Raw genomic sequence first — 18,723 nt, forward strand, 5'->3', positions numbered from 1 at the left:
CTGGCTGATGGCAGGAGTATGGGGAGCAAGCACGTACATGGGAACTTGTCACATCCAGGTGGACTTAAAACAGTCCCCAGCACACAGATGGTGGCTCCTATGGCTAAGGGCCCTGGTTAGGAGTCGTGGGCTGGCAGCCATGCTGGACAGATTACTAACTAGTCGCTGAGGGAGGGGAGCAGGGGCTAGGGCCAGGCTGAAGGGGCCAAATCCGCTGCTCTCTACCCATCCCCCAGTGCTCCCCAATAAACCCCTCCAAAAAAAAAAAAAAAAAAAAAAAACCAACTCTTCAAAGAGTTTTGGAACTGGTTCCCAGTTTCATGTGGTCTTGGGTGAGTGTCTTTGCCTGTCCAAACTTCCATCCCTGCAACTTTCTGTTTTGTCACCCGCTCTGAATGGAGTTCTCGACCCTTCCCAATCTCCTTCCCCCAAAGGAGGACTCTCAGCAGACAGAGGGTAGGGGGCTGTGCCTCAGCCGCATTCTTGCAGGCCCAGGGGTAGTGCTTAAGGCTTGGCACAGTGCTGTGTCTTCTCCCAGGGTTGTGTTTGGGGGGGGGGTGTGGGGTGGGCAGGGCAGTGGGGACGATGGCCGGGTGAGAAGCCTGAGGCAGGAGGAAGGCCTAAAGCCCAAAGTCTTTCGCTTTCTGCTTTCTGGAGGAGCAGATCACTATCAGGGCCCTGAACTTCAGTCTTCCGTCTTTCCTGGGGTGCTGCATCCCCAGCGACAAAAGCCATACCTGGTCCCTGCTAGATGCTCAAGTGTCTGTTGAATCACTGAATGGAGCAAGGGCAGTTTCCTGCCTCTATCTCCAGGGCCCTGTGCAGGGCCTGCCCTTCAATAAATGCTTCTAGTACTGAATGAATGAATGAATGAATGAATGAATGAGTGAGTGAATGAATGAAACAAACGAAGACGGAACGAGTCTAAGTATGGATTCCACCCGCTAACCCAGAAGCCACCTAGACTGATGACGAACGGGCGTACCCAGGCCACTCTGCCAACACACCCTCAGTGCCCTCTTTTCTAGGGAGAGGTAAACTCCTGAAAGCTCTCGCAAGTTTGTAGTATTTTAACTCGGGAGCCTCCAAGGCCTCATTCATTCCCTCAGTGGTCACTGAATACACTTGCGCGGGCGCCTCCCCCGACCCAGCCCTTCAGGGAGCGAACGGGTCCAAGGACGCTCGGTGAATTCTGACGAACTATAATTCGGCCTTCCGGCTGCCGCGCCCTCGGCCCTTCTAACACCGAGTTTGGCTCCGACAGGCACAGCCAGAGTCTACGGAGTCCAGCCCGGGCACCCGACACCGCCTGGCCCGCAGCCGTCCGAGCCTGCACTGCACCCCACGTCCGCGCGGCTGCTGGACCCGGGCGCCGCGCCACCAAAGGGGGAGCACAGGCGGGGCTCGGAGTGGGGCGGGGCTGTGGGCGGGCCTGGTTGGGGCGGCCCCAGCATTGGCTCCGCGGGCCAGGGGCGGGGCCTCAGGGGCCACGGATCGCACTGAGTTCACAGCCGGGAACGCGTCCCATAGCCTCGCGGTCCAGCTCCAGAGCTTTCGCAGCCCGCGGGTCCGCCGCCTGAGCTCCTTAAGGTGAGTTCCGGCCGGGACTCTGCAGCCCTTCCGCGACGCCCAGGGGGCCCCCCAGCGGACCACCCCCGTGGCGCCCCGACCTGGGTCGCACCCGGGTCCCTGTGTCACCTCCGCGCAGGTCCTTTCCCGGGAACCTCGGGTTCCACCGTGTTTCCCGCCCGCGCCTGGGTCCAGGCGGCCACGCCCGCGCCCTCTCCGCCTGCGAGGCGCCGCGCATCCAGATCCCGAACTCGCGGTCCCGCCCTTCACCCTGAGCCCTCGTCCCCGTCTCACACTCGGGACGTGGGAGCGCCCTCCCGCCGCCCAGCGTCCCCGCCCGGGCTAGGGGTCGTATTTTTAGTCGATGGTGAGGTGTCCTCCTATCTTTAGCCCCGGCCGCGAGTGTCCTGAAACGGATCCGGGCTGGGCGCTCGGGCAGAGGGCGGGGAGGGGTCTACGCTGAACCCGAGCTGGGGCTGAGGAACAGGACCCACGGGAGCCAGGGGTGGGGGCGTGCACGCCCGAGGTCTGGCCCTGCGCCTAGCGGACACTCGGACATCGCCCAGGCCGGAAAGCACGGGGCAGGCTCCTCCCAGAGCTTGGAGACCCTGGCAAGGTCCCCGATCGCCCCTTTCCCCCTCTACTGTCGTGTTGTGAGACCAGAACACCCCAAGAGAAGAAGATCCCTCAGACAATCCGCATCTGGTACGCGAACGTGCAGCTCCTTGGGCGGCCCTGCCTGGAGCCCGAAGCGCGCTGGAGACCCTGGTGCGCGCCCGGACTCCTCTGGGAAGCGAGGCGACAGAGCGAGCGAGCGAGCGCGCCACCTAGCGGCCGTGGAGCCGAGCGCCACTCTGCTCAGGGACCCGGGGCGACCAGACCTCCCGTGGCCCGCAAAGGGGACTCTGCGTAGGCTGCCTCCAGAGCAGAAGGAGGACGCTTGGAGGATGGGGGCTCTTGTTCGGAGCACTGTCCCTGGAAAACCTACAGTTATTTGCTGAATGAATGACAGGGCTGACAGCGACCCGCTAACCCTTGTCTGTTGTACCTCTGGTCTCACTTGCGCTGTGGCAATAGGGTCTTCCAGTAGCCCTCTGGTGACGACTTCGTCAGCCCATTTTATAGATGGGAAAGGTGAAGGCCAGAAAGGAGAGGCGTCTTGCCCAAAGTCACAGAGTGAGGGCTGCTCTTTGGACCTTGGTAGGCAGGGGGCTAGTACTCCTCAGGGCAGGAGGGGCTGTGCCTAGAGGAAGTCTTTGCTCCGGAGGAGGCCCAGGGCTCCTGGCCAGAGCAAGCCCACAGGGCTGGGCTGGCTCCCCTCTGCTCCGCCCACCGCTGAGGGAAGCCACCGCTTCCAGCCCCTCATACCCTGTCCTGGCGAAGAGCTCATTCTCATCTCTCTGGATCCACGCAAGTTTGGGGAGACGGAGACGACCGGTAGGACTTACAAGGAGGAGGCCTGGGGACCCAGTGGCCCCAGCCCAGCTGGGAGCCTGTTTCTCTCCTTCCCTGCAAGCAGTTTTCAGAGGTTGGGTGGCCTACTGCATCAGAGCCACAGGACCTGGCTGGGTACTAGTGCCCCCTCTTTTTCTTCCCAGCTGGGTGACCTCAGCAACGTTAAGGTCGCTGAGGTTCAGCTTCTGCCTCTGCAAAAGGCAGCCGTGACGCCCACCGTGCTGTGCCTGGGAGCGTAAAAGTGGGGACTCTGCAAGGGCAGCTGGAGCCTGGGGTCTCACGCTTGCCAAATCCGAATACTTGGGGCTTGATGATTGCAGTTCCCAGCTCTCCCCTGGGTGGCTTGATGCCGGCCCAACCCTTCCCCCTCAGCCTCAGTTCTCCCCACATCTGGAATTGGGCGGGTACGGCTGGCTCCGAGTGAGACAGCTGTCAGGGACGCCCGATCTGTTGTGGAAATACTCAGGCTGTCTTGGCGCCCTACGTGATGAGCGGAGGGGGGCCGGGGGAGGGGGGAGGGGGGACGACAAACCCCACCAGTCGGCCCCACTCTTCATGGCTGGAAAGGAAGGAAAGGCTGTCTCAGGGCCGCTCGCCTATCAAGGAGACCGGTAGGATGTGTGTTGGGGCGCCCCGAGGTCTGGCGTGGTGGGCACAGGTGAATGCCTGGTAGATGAGTGAGGGACGGGATTCCACGACCTTGAGGCGCCCACTGCCTCCCCCACCCTCCCCTCCAGCTCCTTCCAAGCTTAGCTGGAATTTCGCCACTGAGAGTCATTCCTTTGTTTCCTGTTAAGCTGCAGGTGCTCAGGGAGGGGCAAGATGTCCGGTCTCTGTGGCTCAGTGTGACTGACCTAGGGTGTCCGGTCCTGGGGTGGGGTTTCCTGAATGAGGGCCAGGGCTGGGAGTTGGGACTCTGCCTGTCCTGCATGCTCCTTCCTCCTTCCGGCTCCCTCCTGCCGGCCCCCTCATTCCCTCCTCGCCCTGCCCAGCACGGAGAATGGGGCCGGCCAGGCCTCCCAGCTGTGGCCCCGCCCCTCCCTGGCCCATTTCCCACCTGCTCAGCCCCTGCCCGCCTGGGCGGTGGGAGAGGGGGGCGCTCATCTGGTTACCCTCTGGATGACCTTGGACAAATTTCTTTCTTTGCCTTCCGTGCTCTGCTTCTACATGTGGGCTCTCCTGTGGCCACGTAGGAGGCCAACCCTCCAACAGCTGTGGGAACGCCGTTGAGTGCTTGTAATGCTTCCTTTTTCTGTTAAACCGGCATGACACCCCCTCCGGGTTGCATTGTTTTTTCCACGTTAAAAATAGCTTATTTTTTCTGATTACATGGATAATATGTGCACCTAAATAATACATGGGTTTATCATTAAGAATTTGAGGGGCGCCTGGGTGGCTCAGTCGGTCGAGCGTCCAATTTTTTATTTTAGCTCAGGTCCTGATCCCAGGGTCGTGGGATCAAGCCCCGTGGCGGGCTCCATGCTGAGCTGGAGCCTGCTGCTTTCTCTCTCCCTCTGCCCCTCTCCCCCTCTCGTAGTCTCTCTCTCTCTCTCTCTCTCTCTCTCTCTCTCTCAATTTCTAGAATAAAAATATTACTTATTTTTTTAATTAAAAAAATCTTTTAAGTTTATTTTATTTTGAGAGAGAGGCAGCAGGGGAGGGGCAGAGAGAGAGAGGGAGAGAGAACATCCCAAGCAGGCTCTGCGCTGTGAGCACAGAGCCTGATGCAGGGCTCGAATTCAGGACACCATGAGATTGTGACCTGAGCTGAAACCAAGAGTTGGACGCTTAACTGACCGAGCCAGCCAGACACCCCTAAAATAAAAAATATTTTTAAAAACTGAAAAAGAAAGAATTTGAGCTTATAAAAAAGTACGGAAAAGAAAGGCAAAGTCATCTGAAATTCTGCCACCTTGAGGGCACCACCACCATGTTGGCAATCATCCTTTTCATATTTGCATATATCATTTTATAGTAACAGTAGCAAATATTACAGATAATTTTGACTGAGGACACCCTTCCTCCCACATCACTGACCTCACACCCCATCCCTGCCCCCCATCCCAATCTACATAACCCATATGACAACCTGGTGCTGGCCTTCCAGATCCTTCCCTCTTTCTCTCTTTTTAATGCTTTTTTTTTTTTTTTAATTTTTTTTTTAATGTTTATTTTTGAGACAGAGACAGACAGAGCATGAACAGGGGAGGGTCAGAGAGAGAGAAGGAGGAACAGAATCTGAAACAGGCTCCAGGCTCTGAGCTGTCAGCACAGAGCCCGACGAGGGGCTCGAACTCACGGAGTGTGAGATCATGACCTGTGCCGAAGTCGGCCGCTTAACCGACTGAGCCACCCAGGCGCCCCAATGCTTATTTATTTTTGAGAGAGAGAGAGACAGAGCACGAGCAGGGGAGGGGCAGAGAGAGAGGGAGACACAGAATCGGAAGCAGGCCCCAGGCTCTGAGCTGTCAGCACAGAGCCTGACAAGGGGCTTGAAGCCACAAACCGTGAGATCATGAGCTGAACCAAAGTTGGATGCTTAACTGACTGAGCCACCCAGGCACGCCTCTTCTCTCTTTTTATCTAGGATATAATCCAATGCCGACCTGTATATGTAGGTACACACACATGCATATATATACAAGGAAGGGGGAGAGGGAGGGGAGTTGATCACTGTTGTCAGAAATGGAATCTTCTAGGGGCTCCTGGGTGGCTTAGTTGGTTAAGCCTCCAACTTCAGCTCAGGTCATGATCTCACAGTTTGTGAGTTCGAGCCCTGCATCACGCTCTGTGCTGACAGCTCAGAGCCAGGAGCCTGCTTCAGATTCTGTGTCTCCCTCTCTCTCTCCCCCGCCCCTGCTCAAGCTCTGTCTCTCTGTCTCTCAGAAAAAAAGAAAGAAAGAAAGAAAAAGAAATGGAATCTTCTCTACTACACTTTTGCATTTTGCTTCCCTCCCTCGGCGATGCATTGTGCAAATCCCTCCAAAATGTTTCTGGTTCAAATTTTATTTATTTTGAGAGAGATTGTGAGCAGGGGAGGGGCAGAGAGAGAGAGGGAGGGAGAGAGAATCCTCAACTCGGGGTTGATCTTATGAACCATGAGATCACCACCTGAGCTGGAATCAAGAGTCAGGCGCTTAACCAACCGAGCCACCCAGGTGCCCCTCTGGTTCAAATTTTGAAATGGGGTGATAGCTTGCTCTGATTAAATGAGATGCGTTTGCAAAGAACTTAGCAAAATGCCGGGCACAGAGCAGAGCCCCCCAGAGTATTTGCACCCTCCACTCCATCTTCCCCTAGGTGCTGGGCAGGGGGGAGGGACAGTAACTATGCTGGACTCAGTCCCAGAGGTAGGAACTGCTAACCTGGAGGAGAAAAGAGAAACTCCGAGGTGCCCTCACTTCTAGCTGGGACGAGACTGGGCCGAACAGGAGGTGTCATCATTCAGCCCTGCGGGCTGAACACCTCCTGTGTGTCCAGGTCTGGCACAGACAGGGTGGGTGAGACAGGGGTTACAAGATCTCTCTCCTTGGTCAAGTACGGGATTGAGACAAGTCCGAGACCCCCTCCCCCCACCACACACACACACACACACAACTTGACTTTTATGTCTTGGGGCACAGCTGATGTGCGATAGGGGGTGATGAGCCGAGCCGGGGACCCCAGGCAAGGGACCAGAGCCAGGATATGACTTTGTATATGACTTTGGGCCCATCACTCACGTTGCCGGGCCTCCGTTTCCCCACTCGTAAAGGGAGGGGCTCGGTGCTGGTGATCCAGGCTCTAAGGTGCAGTGAGTCTATAAGTGACCACAAACTTCTCGCAGGGTTTCTGCAGGAGAGTGGCCCCACTTGGGCTCCCGGGGCTGACGCAGGGGGCCGAGAAATGAGACGGATGCCTCTGACTTTTGTCCTTGTGTCCCTGACTCATACCTCTGGTATTTCAGCTCTTCAGCCCCAGACCTGACCGGGGAGCCTGCGAGAACAAGACCGGAGAGCCCGTTGCTGCCCACCAGAGCGCCACCTTTCTGCTGCTAATTTTCCAGAGCATTTTCAACTCTTCTGGGAGAGAGTGATCTTTGTTATCTCAGCCCTCTGACTTCACTGATCATTAGTCGTCCTTTTGCTCATTCCTCCGGCCAACTTCAGTCACGCCCCACACCCTTGTCTGGGCCCTTGGGCAAGGTTTGGGTGTCTGAAAACCCCCCTCTGGGTGTGTCCGGCTGAGGTGGTGAGAAGAGGCAGCCGGAGGCCGTGGTCCCCGAGGGTGCGCCGTCCCCAGCCCCTGCGGCCCGGCCCCGGGCGCGGAGATCGCGATGTCCACCAAGGTGCCCATCTATCTAAAGCGTGGGAGCCGCAAGGGCAAGAAGGAGAAGCTGCGGGACCTGCTGTCCTCGGACATGATCAGCCCGCCGCTGGGGGACTTCCGACACACCATTCATATCGGCAGCGGCGGTGGCAGCGACATGTTCGGTGACATCTCCTTCCTGCAGGGCAAGTTCCACCTCCTGCCAGGGACGGCGGTCGAGGGACCCGAGGAGGACGGCACCTTGGACCTCCCGTTCCAGTTCACCCGCGCCGCCACGCTGTGTGGGCGGGAGCTCCCCGACGGGCCGTCCCCTCTGCTCAAGAACGCCATCTCCCTCCCTGTCATCGGGGGGCCCCAGGCCCTCACCCTGCCCGCAACTCAGGCCCCACCCAAACCCCCTCGCCTGCACCTGGAGACCCCACAGCCTTCCCCACAGCCTTCCCCACAGGAGGCAGGGAGTGTGGACATCTGGAGAATTCCAGAGGCTGGCTCTGCCCACAATGGGCTGACGCCCGAGTCGGGGGCCGAGGAGCCCTTCCTGTCCCACGCCAGCTCCTTGCTCTCCCTGCACGTGGACCTGGGGCCTTCCATCTTGGATGACGTCCTCCAGATCATGGACCAGGACCTGGGCCACGTGCAGATCCCCACATAGGATCACGGCTGGCCAGGCCGGGTGCTCAGGGTGGAGTGAATGCTGGAGGCAGGGGGTGGATGCAGCCCTGGCCTAGACGTCGGGATCCCTAGGCCCCCCTGTGTGGTCACTGGCCAGTGATTTCTTTTCTTTGAGCCTTTGTTTCCCTTGCTCCCACCCTCTCCTCGTGGGCAGAGCGTGCCTCATTGCCTCCCCCTAAAGCTCACCGAGGACACGTGCAGAAGTCAGCCCAAAGTGCCCTGAGCATCTCGGGCCACCTGGACCCCTCCCCCCCAACTGCTTCTCCTTCCCTGAGACCTCTTGGATGAAGGCTCCGCCGAAATGGAGTCCCCTTTCCACCCCCCTTCTGCCTCAGCCCCGTGGGATGCCCTGACTGGGGGGCTGGGGAAGAGGCAAGGCACAGCCAGCCAGAACTTTGGCTTCGCTGTCCTGGACTAGGAACGTGGCATTGGTGACCGAACGTCCCTCTGCCCCACCCTCGCTCACATGACCGGGAGATTCTGGTCGCAATAAAACTTGCTGCTGCTGACAGTTGTGCTCCCGGCACCCTCGACCCGGGTTTCCTCCTGAAGACAGACCAGCCTCCGCGACCGGGGCTGACCCTGAGGGAGACCCCATTCCCAGAAGGCTGTGTGCAGGGCAGGCCCTGCCCTTGGGAAGCCTCTACCCGATCCCAAGCCCATAGTGAGAAAGAGGCAGGAATACACCAGTGCCACCTAGGGAGACTGCAGTATTGCTTCAGGTGCTTAACAAGAGGGGGCTGAGCACTGGCGGCGTCTGGGCGCTGTGCCCAGGCTGCTGGGGTCTACCGGGGGAGACCCAAGAGTAAAAGAGTAACCCCAAGGCCTAGTGCAAGGGACCAGCAGCTTCTCCAGCTTCCGAAGACTAAGGGGGCACACGGGCGGGACCGGCCAGGCCTGGGGCTGGGAGGGACCCAACAGTGCCTGTCAGCGGGCTCATCGCCACCTACAGGGCACCCAGGTGTGCTCCAGGTGCTGGGGATATCACACAGCCGCGATCCCCACTCCTGTAGCTTATATTCTAGTGGGAAAAGGATATTGAATTTGTAAGCAAGTAGGGTGAGTTCCAACCGTGCTGAACACTATGAAGAAAACACGATCGCGAATGCTTGGGGCCGACATGCAACTGGTGTCAGGGCCCATTAGGATAGATGTGATTCTGAGCCAGACCTGAGGGCTGAGATATGCTCGCGCATAAGCAAAGGCACTGGGGCACCAGAGTGAATGACAGAGGAGCCGCCATGTGGTGAAAAGAGCAGAGATCTAAGAGTATGACCTAGACTATGTGAGACTGTTTCCACATCTCTAAGAGGTAGTCAGTGGGACCTACCGTGCAGGGTTGTGGGGAAAACTAGGGATAACACTTAGGAATTGCCACAGGGAGAGTATTCAAAAATGGCTACGGACATAAAGGAACTTGGAGCTTGGGAACGAGAGGACTGTGAAGCACGAAAAGCAGGTTGGAGTCAGCTGGGAACAGCTTTGCCTGCTAGGCTGAGCGGAGGCAGTGGGGAGCTGCAGACAGATTTTAGGCAGGAGAGACACATGGTCAGATCCGGGTTCTAGAAGGGTCACCACCCAGGCCAATGAAAGACGGACCAAAGGTCAAAACGGAGGAAGCCAGTGCAGGGTGAGGAGGACTGGACGAGGCAGGGACAGTCAGGACGGAGGTGGGGAGAGTGTTAAGATGGGGCTTGGTGTCTGATTGGTACAGACCACATGGGCAGCTGGAGGCAAGTTCAAGCCTCAGTTTCCCCTTCTTCCATTCTCCGCTGGTTCTTCATCCTTCTGACCCTGTGGATCCCAGACTCCCACCTCACCCCCAGCCTCTCGCCTCCAGTTCCTGTGTCAGATTTCATCGCGGAGGCTGAATTTGACCAGGAGGCATTTTGCTTGGGGTGGGGGGGGGGGGGGGGGGGAAGGGGGGGGAAATCTATATACAACATGAGTTGTACCATTTTAACCATTTGTAAGTGCATAATTCAGTGGTGTTAAGTGCATTCACGTTATTCTGCAACCATCATCACCATTCCTTTCAGAACTTTTCTCATCTTCCCAAAGTGAGACTCCATACCCACTCAACGCTAACGCCCCATTCTCCCTTCCCCCAGCCCCCGGCAACCGCCGTCTACTTCCTGTCTCTATGAATCTGACTGCTCTAGGGACCTGAAATCAGTGGAGTCACACAGTATTTGTCCTCTTGTGATCGTCTTATTTCACTTGGCATGACCTCTTTGAGGTTCATCCACGCTATGGCAGGTGTTGACAGTTCCTTCTTTTTTTTTTTTTCAACGTTTATTTATTTGTGGGACAGAGAGAGACAGAGCATGAACGGGGGAGGGGCAGAGAGAGAGGGAGACACAGAATCGGAAACAGGCTCCAGGCTCTGAGCCATCAGCCCAGAGCCTGACGCAGGGCTCGAACCCACGGACCGTGAGATCGTGACCTGGCTGAAGTCGGACGCTTAACCGACTGCGCCACCCAGGCGCCCCGACAGTTCCTTCTTTTAAAGGCTGAATACCATTCCATTGTCCCTCTGGACCACATTTTGTCTATCCATTCATCCATCAGTGGACACATGCGTTGTTTCTACCTTTGGGCTATTGTGAATAATGCTGCTATGAACACGGATGTACAGATACCTGTTTGAGTCCTTGCTTTCAATTCTTTTGGGTCCATACACAGAAGCGGAAATTGCTAGATCATACCCTCATTCTATGTTGAATTTCTTGAGGAACCACCATATTCTTTTCCATGGCAGGTGCACCATTTTACATCCCTGCTCAACTTTTTCCTTTTAGTCTGAACATTCTGCCGTCATTTAGAGATTAGGGGTTTCACTATCGGTTGTGGGGCTTTAGCCCGGGCCTGTGACGCCCCAAAGCCTATACTCCACTGCAACCTTCTTGCCCCAACAGAAGTTCTGTATCAGAACTGGTCAAGTGTGAAGACCAAAGGTGGGGAGCTGAAGGGCCAGCAGCTTCTTGCCTGTAGGCTCCCTCTCAGTGCTTGAACGGCTTGTCCCTTCCCTTGGAAGACAAGAAAAAAGGAAACCTTCCTTACAGCTTTACCCAGTTGGAAGGCTGCACCTCGCCCTGGACCAGAGTCAAGGCCAGAGTAGCCGTGGGACGGAGACATGCCTGGCCTAGGTTCCCTGGAACTGTCCCCCACCCACCCTGCATCAGGCACCCACCCAAGAGACCTAGGAAACCACTCAGAGCTCCTGGAGAAAGGGACTTAGGCAGGGGGCCTGAAGCATCAGACTAACTGAACTAGAAACACCTGCTTGCACCAAGGTAGCCAGGGATGGAAACATGGATCTTTCCTCTTCAGCTTGTACAATGCTGTTCAGGCATCATGCCCTCCAAATACCACCCACAAAAAGGAATTTCCCCCAAATAGAGAAGTCATTGGACAGCCAAAAAAAAAAAAAAAAAGACAAATGTCCGTACAGTCTGCTGTTTTAGATGCCCAACATTCATGCATGACTTGCTATAATATAATATAAACCTCCCTAGTAGAATGGATCTATTCCTATTTCTGTCAAAAATAGATTCACTCTTTTTCCAAAGGGAGATAACTCAATATCTTGTCAATGATCACATCCACTTGCAAGGCCGGGAATTCTAGATGTTCGTTCCTCCTGCAATTTTTTTTTACCAGCCCCATCTCAATACTTTGCAAACTCTGAACTGTGCTATAAAGTTAGTTATCACCAATACACCCTATATGCAAGAGCGGAAAGCAGGAGAGAAGAATGGGAGAATTAAAATATATAAAAATAGACTTGATGCAGCGAGAAAAGAAACATACGTAGAAGCTACGGACTCCTTCAAGAATTTTGTTAAGGACTTTTAAAAAAGTAATCTCTACCCCCAACGTGGGGATCGAACCTACAACTCTGAAATTGAGAGTCGCACATGCTCTATCAACTGGGCCAGCCAAGCTCCCCTTTTACCATTTTGCCTCATTTCCTTTATCTCTTTGCCTACAAAAAGTTTTTTTTCTGACCTTTTGAAAATAAGTTGCGGACATTACGACAGTTCATCCCAAGTGTTCTAGCATTCATTTCCAGGAAGTCTTTTTTTTTTTTTTTTTAAGTTTATTCATTTATTTTGAGATACAGGGAGAGGGAGGGACAGGGGCAGAGAGGGGGAAAGAGAGAAAGAGAACCCCAAGTAAGCTCCATGCCTCCATCATGGAGACCAACGCAGGGCCCGAACCCACGAACCATGAGACCACGACCCGAGCCAAAACCAAGAGTCAGGTGCCCAACCGACCGAGCCACCCAGGCGCCTCCATGAAGTCTTTATTTAGCTCAGTTTTGGTTTTATTTGACTTCTTCAATCTGTGGATTCACATCTTTCATTATTGTTGGGAAATTATCGATCATTTTCTCTTTAAATACTGCCTCGGCCCCCTTTCTCCCTACCTTCTGACGCCCCAACTAAATGTATATTAGATCTCTCTATGTATCTATGTTTCTGCTCTAATTCTCTATTTTCTGTTCTTTTGTCTTTCCGTGCAATGTTAGGGACAATTTCTGCCTACCTATCTTCTAGTTTCTATGTTCTCTCTTCAGCTGTGAGTAATTTGTTTAAAGGATTCATTGTGTTTTTAATTTTGGTTATTTTATTGTTCCGTTGGAGAAGTTCTATGTTGTTGTTGTAAAATTCTGTTGTGGCATTTCTTAATAAGCACTTGTCCCCTGAAGATGTTCTTATGCTCGTTTTTAACTCCTTTAAATGCAGTAGCAATGTTATTTTACGGTCAGCATCAGATCATTCCAACATGTTAAATCTTTGTGTGAGTCAGTTTGTGTTTTATATTTTTTGTACTGGTTCTTGCGAAAGGCTTCTTTTTTCTTTGTGTGCCTGGTTATCTTTGTCATCTTTGAAAAAAAGTATTTTTAGGGGCACCTGGGTGGCGCAGTCGGTTGAGCGTCCGACTTCAGCCAGGTCACGATCTCGCGGTCCGTGAGTTCGAGCCCCGCGTCGGGCTCTGGGCTGATGGCTCAGAGCCTGGAGCCTGTTTCCGATTCTGTGTCTCCCTCTCTCTCTGCCCCTCCCCCGTTCATGCTCTGTCTCTCTCTGTCCCAAAAATAAATAAACGTTGAAAAAAAATGTTTTTTAATTAAAAAAAAGAAAAAAATATTTTTTTTAAATTTTTAAAAAATTTTTTTTTCTTTTTTTCTTTTTTTTTTCTTTTTTCCAACATTTATTTATTTTTGGGACAGAGAGAGACAGAGCATGAACGGGGGAGGGGCAGAGAGAGAAGGAGACACAGAATCCGAAACAGGCTCCAGGCTCTGAGCCATCAGCCCAGAGCCTGACGCGGGGCTCGAACTCACGGACTGCGAGATCGTGACCTGGCTGAAGTCGGACGCTCAACCGACTGCGCCACCCAGGCGCCCCGAAAAAAATATTTTTAGACATAATTTGAGGACTGGGATGACGGTAAATTCCTTCCTAAAGTCTATGATTCGGTACCAAATATGTTTGCTTCAGCTAGGTGTCCTGAGGCATTATGAGGATGGGTCCACTTTTTTTTTTCTTTCTATAATGTATTTGCTTTTTATAATTTACATCCAGATTAGTTGGCACATGGTGCAACAACGATTTCAGGAGGAGATTCCTTAGTGCCCCTGACCCATTTAGCCCATCCCCCCTCCCACAACCCCTCCAGCAACCCTCTGTTCTCCATATTTTAGAACCTCTTATGTTTTGTCCCCCTCCCTGTTTTTACATCATTTTTGCTTCCCGTCCCTTATGTTCACCGGTTTTGTTATCTTAAAGTCCTCATATGAGGGAAGTCATATGATACTTGTCTTTCTCTGACTGACTAATTTCGCTTAGACAGAGTGGGTCTACTTTAATCCAAGTTCAAGGCTTGAGCTTCCCTGAATCGCCCAGATAATATGATCCTGGACTACAGGTTCATACACAGTTGGATCCCTTCTCAAAGTGTGGACATGTCCATGGTGGAATGTCCATCTTCCCACCTTGGGCAGGCTCTGAGTTTTGATTTTTAACCCTCCCCACCATAGACCCCCAAACAACAGCTCAGTTTCACAGTTGTATCTTCCAGATCAGTAAATGTCCCCAGGACAAAAATTGCTTTGAATTCTGAGCTTACCTCTTTGGGTTTTAGCTTCCTAAATATTGCTCCAATTATTCTCACTATATCATTAGCTTTTCAATGCTTTTAAGATTTTTTTCCCCATTTCCTCTGTTTTGTTTTGTTTTGTTTTGTTTTGTTTTGTTTTAGTTTGCTCAGTTGGGAATATTGGAATTAAATACCTAACCAGGAGCCTGTTTCCCATTAACTACCTATATGTAATATTAGGAAGATCCCTTGGGTTTCATTTATATTTCTCCCTGTTCCCATTGGGTAATAATCCCACTTCACCTTGACAATTAGAATCAACACCCCAGACAATAGTAGTACTTCCTTTCTCTCTCTCTTTCTTTTTTAATGTTTATCTTTATTTTTGAGAGAGAGAGTGCAAGCTGGGGAGGGGCAGAGAGAGAGGAGGCAGAGAATCTGAAGCAGGCTCTGTGCTGAAAGCAGCAAGCCCGATGTGGGGCTCGAACTCATGAACCCACCGTGAGATCATTACCTGAGCCAAAGTTGGCTGCTCAATTGACTGAGCCACCCGGGCACCCCTCTTTTAACTTTCTTGCCCAGTGGCATGCAGAGCAAAATATGGCCCGTTGGCCATCTTAGCTCCTGATGTGGAGAAATCGTTATTGTGCTCCCTGATGGAAGCATTCCTGTCTTGGATCTGGCAGAACCCAGAGGTGCAGAAATAGGAAATATTTTGCAAGAGTCACTAGTTGAGATTGGGAGAGGCTGCACCCCACTTCTATTCCTTGGTTCCTGTCTGTAAGAGAAACACTGTACATGCTGGTCAATGGTTCAGTGAACCTATTGTTCAGTGACAAAGCATTTCTTAAAGTTTATTTATTTTGAGAGAGAGAGAGAGAGAGAGAGAGAGAGAGAGAGAGAGAACAGGAGCATGAGCCAGGGAGGGGCACAGAGAGAGAGGGAGAGAGAGAATTCCAAGCAGGTTCCTTGCTATCAGCTCAGAGCCTGACTTGGGGCTTGAACTGACGAACCGTGAGATCATGACATGAACCGAAATCAAGAGTTGGACGCTTCACCAGCTGAGACACCCAGGCGCCCCTGGTGATGAAGCATTTCTTAAAAGAATCCTAAAAGAACTGAAAGGCATTCACGCTGGGCTCATATGCTACCTTTCCAATTAAACAGAACTAGCCTATGTATTATTACTAATATTTTTAATTTAAAATTTCTTATTGAAACATACATGCAGGGGCACCTGGGTGGCTCAGTTGGTTAGGCAACCGACTTCGGCTCAGGTCATGATCTCAGTTTGTGAGTTCGAGCCCTGCGTCGGGCTCTGCGCTGACAGCTCAGAGCCTGGAGCCTGCTTCAGATTCTGTGTCTTCCCCTCTCCCTACCCCTCCCCTGCTCACGCTCTGTGTCTCTCTCTCTCTCTCAATAATAAATAAATGTTGGAGGAGGAGGAGGAGGAGGAGGAGAGATATACATGCAGATGGAGTGCCTGGGTGGCTCTCTGGTTAAGCGTCTGACTTTAGCTCAGGTCATGATCTGATGCTCTGTGGGTTCGAGCTCTGCGTCTGGCTCTGTGCTGACAGCTCAGAGCCTGGAGCCTGTTTCAGATTCTGTGTCTCCCCCTCTCTGCCCCTCCCCTGCTCTTACTCTGTCTCTCTCTCTCAAAAATAAATAAAAATTTTAAAATTTTTTGTTTGAAATATACATGCAGAGAAGTGCCCCAATTTTGTGTAGTTCAATACATTTTTATAAAGTGAACACACCTTTTTAGTTTTACAGATTTGTGATTTGATATGCTTTCTTTCTCATCTTAACCTCTAAAATCTTATTTTGTATCAATGATTTTGCATTCATTTTCTTAAAGAAGGTTTTAAAAATTGAGTATGTGTTAGCCACAAAACCTCACAACACCTGGATAAACCATTGAGTACTGCATTATCCTTTATTGGTTTCCCTAAACCTGTTTGTATCTTTGTAAAAACTTATTAAACTCTACTCAACTTCCCCATGTAAAATAGTAATAATAATAAAATTATTAATAAATAACTAAATTATTAACAAACCTACGTACCCACTACCCAGACGAAGAAAAAGAATATTACTATAGGGGGCGCCTGGCTCAGTTGGTTAAGCCTCTGACTTCAGCTCAGGTCATGATCTCGTGGTTCATGAGTTCGAGTCCCACATAGGGCTTACTGCTGCCAGCACAGAGCCCACTTTGGATCCTCTGTCTCCAATCTCTCTGCCCTTCCCCTGCTTGTGCTCTCTCTCTCAAAAATAAATAAAATGGGGTGCCTGGGTGGCTCAGTGAGTTAAGCGTCTGACTCCGGCTCAGGTCATGATCTCACAGTTAGTGAGTTCGAGCCCGACATCAGGCTCTCTGCTGTCAGTGCAGAGTCCGCTTCAGATCCTTTGTCCCCCTCTCCCTGTCTGCTCCCCCCCCCACTCTAATGTGCTCTCTCTCAAAAAAATAAACATTAAAAAAAAGAACATTACTAGGACCTCAGTAGCTACCTCTTGCCCCCTCTTGTCATTATCCTCCAAAGATAACTAGTCTCCTGGGTTTTGACTCCATGGATTAGTGTGCCTATTTGTGTACCTTTATATAAATGGAATCATACAATATGTCCTTTTTTGAAACTGGCTTCTTTTATTCAGTGTTAAGTTTTTGAGATTCATTCGCATTGTTGTATAGCGATAACTTATTCTTTTCATTTTGCTCAATCTATTGTACTGTTGTGGGCATTGGTTTTTTTCCAGTTTGAGACTATTACAATGAACGCAGTGGTAAACATTCTTGTGCATGCTTTTTGGTGTATGTATCCACGAGTGGAGTTGCCGGACCATAGGATTTGTGTATGTTCAGCTTTAGTGCTAGCATACTATCTTAGTCGGCTTGGGCTGCTATAACCAAATATCACAGACCGGGGGGCTTAAGCAACAGACATTTATTTCTCCCATTCTGGAGGCTGGGAACTCCAAGATCAAGGTGCCAGCGGATTTGGGTTCGGATGAGAGCGCACTTCCTGACTTGTAGATATCTGTCATCTTGTCGTGACTTCACATGGCCTTTCCTCAAGGAGAGAGGTATCTGTCTTCTTCCTCTTATAAGGGTACTAATCCCATCAAGAGGGTCCCACCCTTATGACCGCATCTAAACCTAATCGCTTCCCAAAGGCCTCACCTCCAAATACCCTCCATCATACTGGGGGTTAGGGCTTCAACATATGCCTGGGAGGAGCACAAACATTCAGGCCACAACACATACTGTACTTTTTTTTTTAAATGCTTATTTTGAGAGAGAGGGAGAGATAGAGTGTATGTGCGCAAGTGTGAAAGCAGGGGAGGATCAGAGAGAGAGGGAGAAAGAGAGAATCCCAAGCAGGCTCCGTGCTGTCAGTGAGGAGCCCCACACGGGGCTGGATCCCACGAATTGGGAGATTATGACCTGAGCCGAAATCAAGAAACGGATGCTTAACTGGCTGAGCCACCTGGCGCCCCATGCACCTTTGACTCCTGCTTTGGAGTCACCTCGGATACTCTTTGTCCCCACAATCATTTGGTTCCTAGGGAAAAGAGTGCATCAGTATTGTCTCTGGGGTTTGCTTCCAAGCTGCTGGTACCTATTCTATAAATGTGGTGCAGGGTAGGCAGGGACAGATATCCCACAACTCTTTTCTGCCAAAAATGGTCTTAAGGCACAGTGATGGTAAGATGTCTTCTGATTCTAAAATCCTGAGATGGAAGAGAAGCCTGGGAATACGCACATCCTGGGATTAATGGGATAAGGTATGTGTCAAAGACCAAAGACCATGCCCTGAGGACTGTGACAGTTAAAAGTAGAACAGAGGACAGTCAGCAAAAGAGCCTGAAGGACGAGTGTGATCAAAGCACAGCCGAAGGGTGTGCATCTCAGAGACCCTGAGAAGAGCTTGGAAAAGGAGGCAAAGGTGAGTAGTGTCATGAGGTTGACAGGCCAATGAGGATGGAGACGAGATCTCTAAATGTGTTGAAATGAAGGTCCTGGTGTCTTTGTTAGGACCTGTTTCAATGAACTAGGGGGAACAGAATCACCATTAAACTGGGCAGAAAGGGACTTGGAAGTAAGCCAACAGAGATAGGGTGTATAAACAGAAACTTAGCTTTGAAAGGGTAGAAAGAAATGGGGTGATAATCCAAGGCAGACATGGGCTGAAGGAAGGGCTCTGCTTTTTTTTTTTTTTAATGTTCATTTATTTATTTTGAGAGAGAGAGGGAGAGAGCATGAGCAAGGAAGGGGAAGAGAGAGAGAGGGAGAGAGAATCCCAAGCAGGCTCAACACTGTCAATGCAGAGCCTGACGCAGGGCTCGAACTCACCAACCATGAGATCATGACCTGAGCGGGAATCAAGAGTCGGACACTTAACTCACTCTGCCACCCAGGCGCCAGAAGAGCTCTGATTTTTTAAAGAGGATATTAAGCCATGTTTGTACATGAATTTGCATGAGTCAACAGTGAAGGAGAAATGAATGGTACAAAAGATTCACAGACAGCTGCAGGAAAGAAGTTCTTCAGAGCCTGGGTGGAGGGACAGAAGTAGGAAGGATGGGAGAAGTGGCTATCACTTCAGTTGGTGGCTG

The 18,723-nt window shown here is 51.7% G+C and overlaps 1 protein-coding gene across 1 annotated transcript; it reads left to right on the top strand.

Moving 5' to 3' along the window:
- Window positions 1–1,481: 1,481 nt before the first annotated feature.
- Window positions 1,482–8,515, top strand: CDC42EP2 (CDC42 effector protein 2). Its single transcript, XM_040465681.1, has 2 exons — window positions 1,482–1,590; window positions 6,971–8,515. The coding sequence occupies exon 2, from the start codon at window positions 7,340–7,342 to the stop codon at window positions 7,982–7,984; it is 645 nt and encodes a 214-aa protein (XP_040321615.1). The 5' UTR covers window positions 1,482–1,590; window positions 6,971–7,339; the 3' UTR covers window positions 7,985–8,515.
- Window positions 8,516–18,723: the final 10,208 nt, after the last annotated feature.

The sequence above is a fragment of the Herpailurus yagouaroundi genome, unplaced genomic scaffold, assembly GCF_014898765.1.
Source record: "Herpailurus yagouaroundi ecotype Mexico unplaced genomic scaffold, PumYag 569, whole genome shotgun sequence".
Lineage (NCBI taxonomy): Eukaryota > Metazoa > Chordata > Mammalia > Carnivora > Felidae > Herpailurus > Herpailurus yagouaroundi.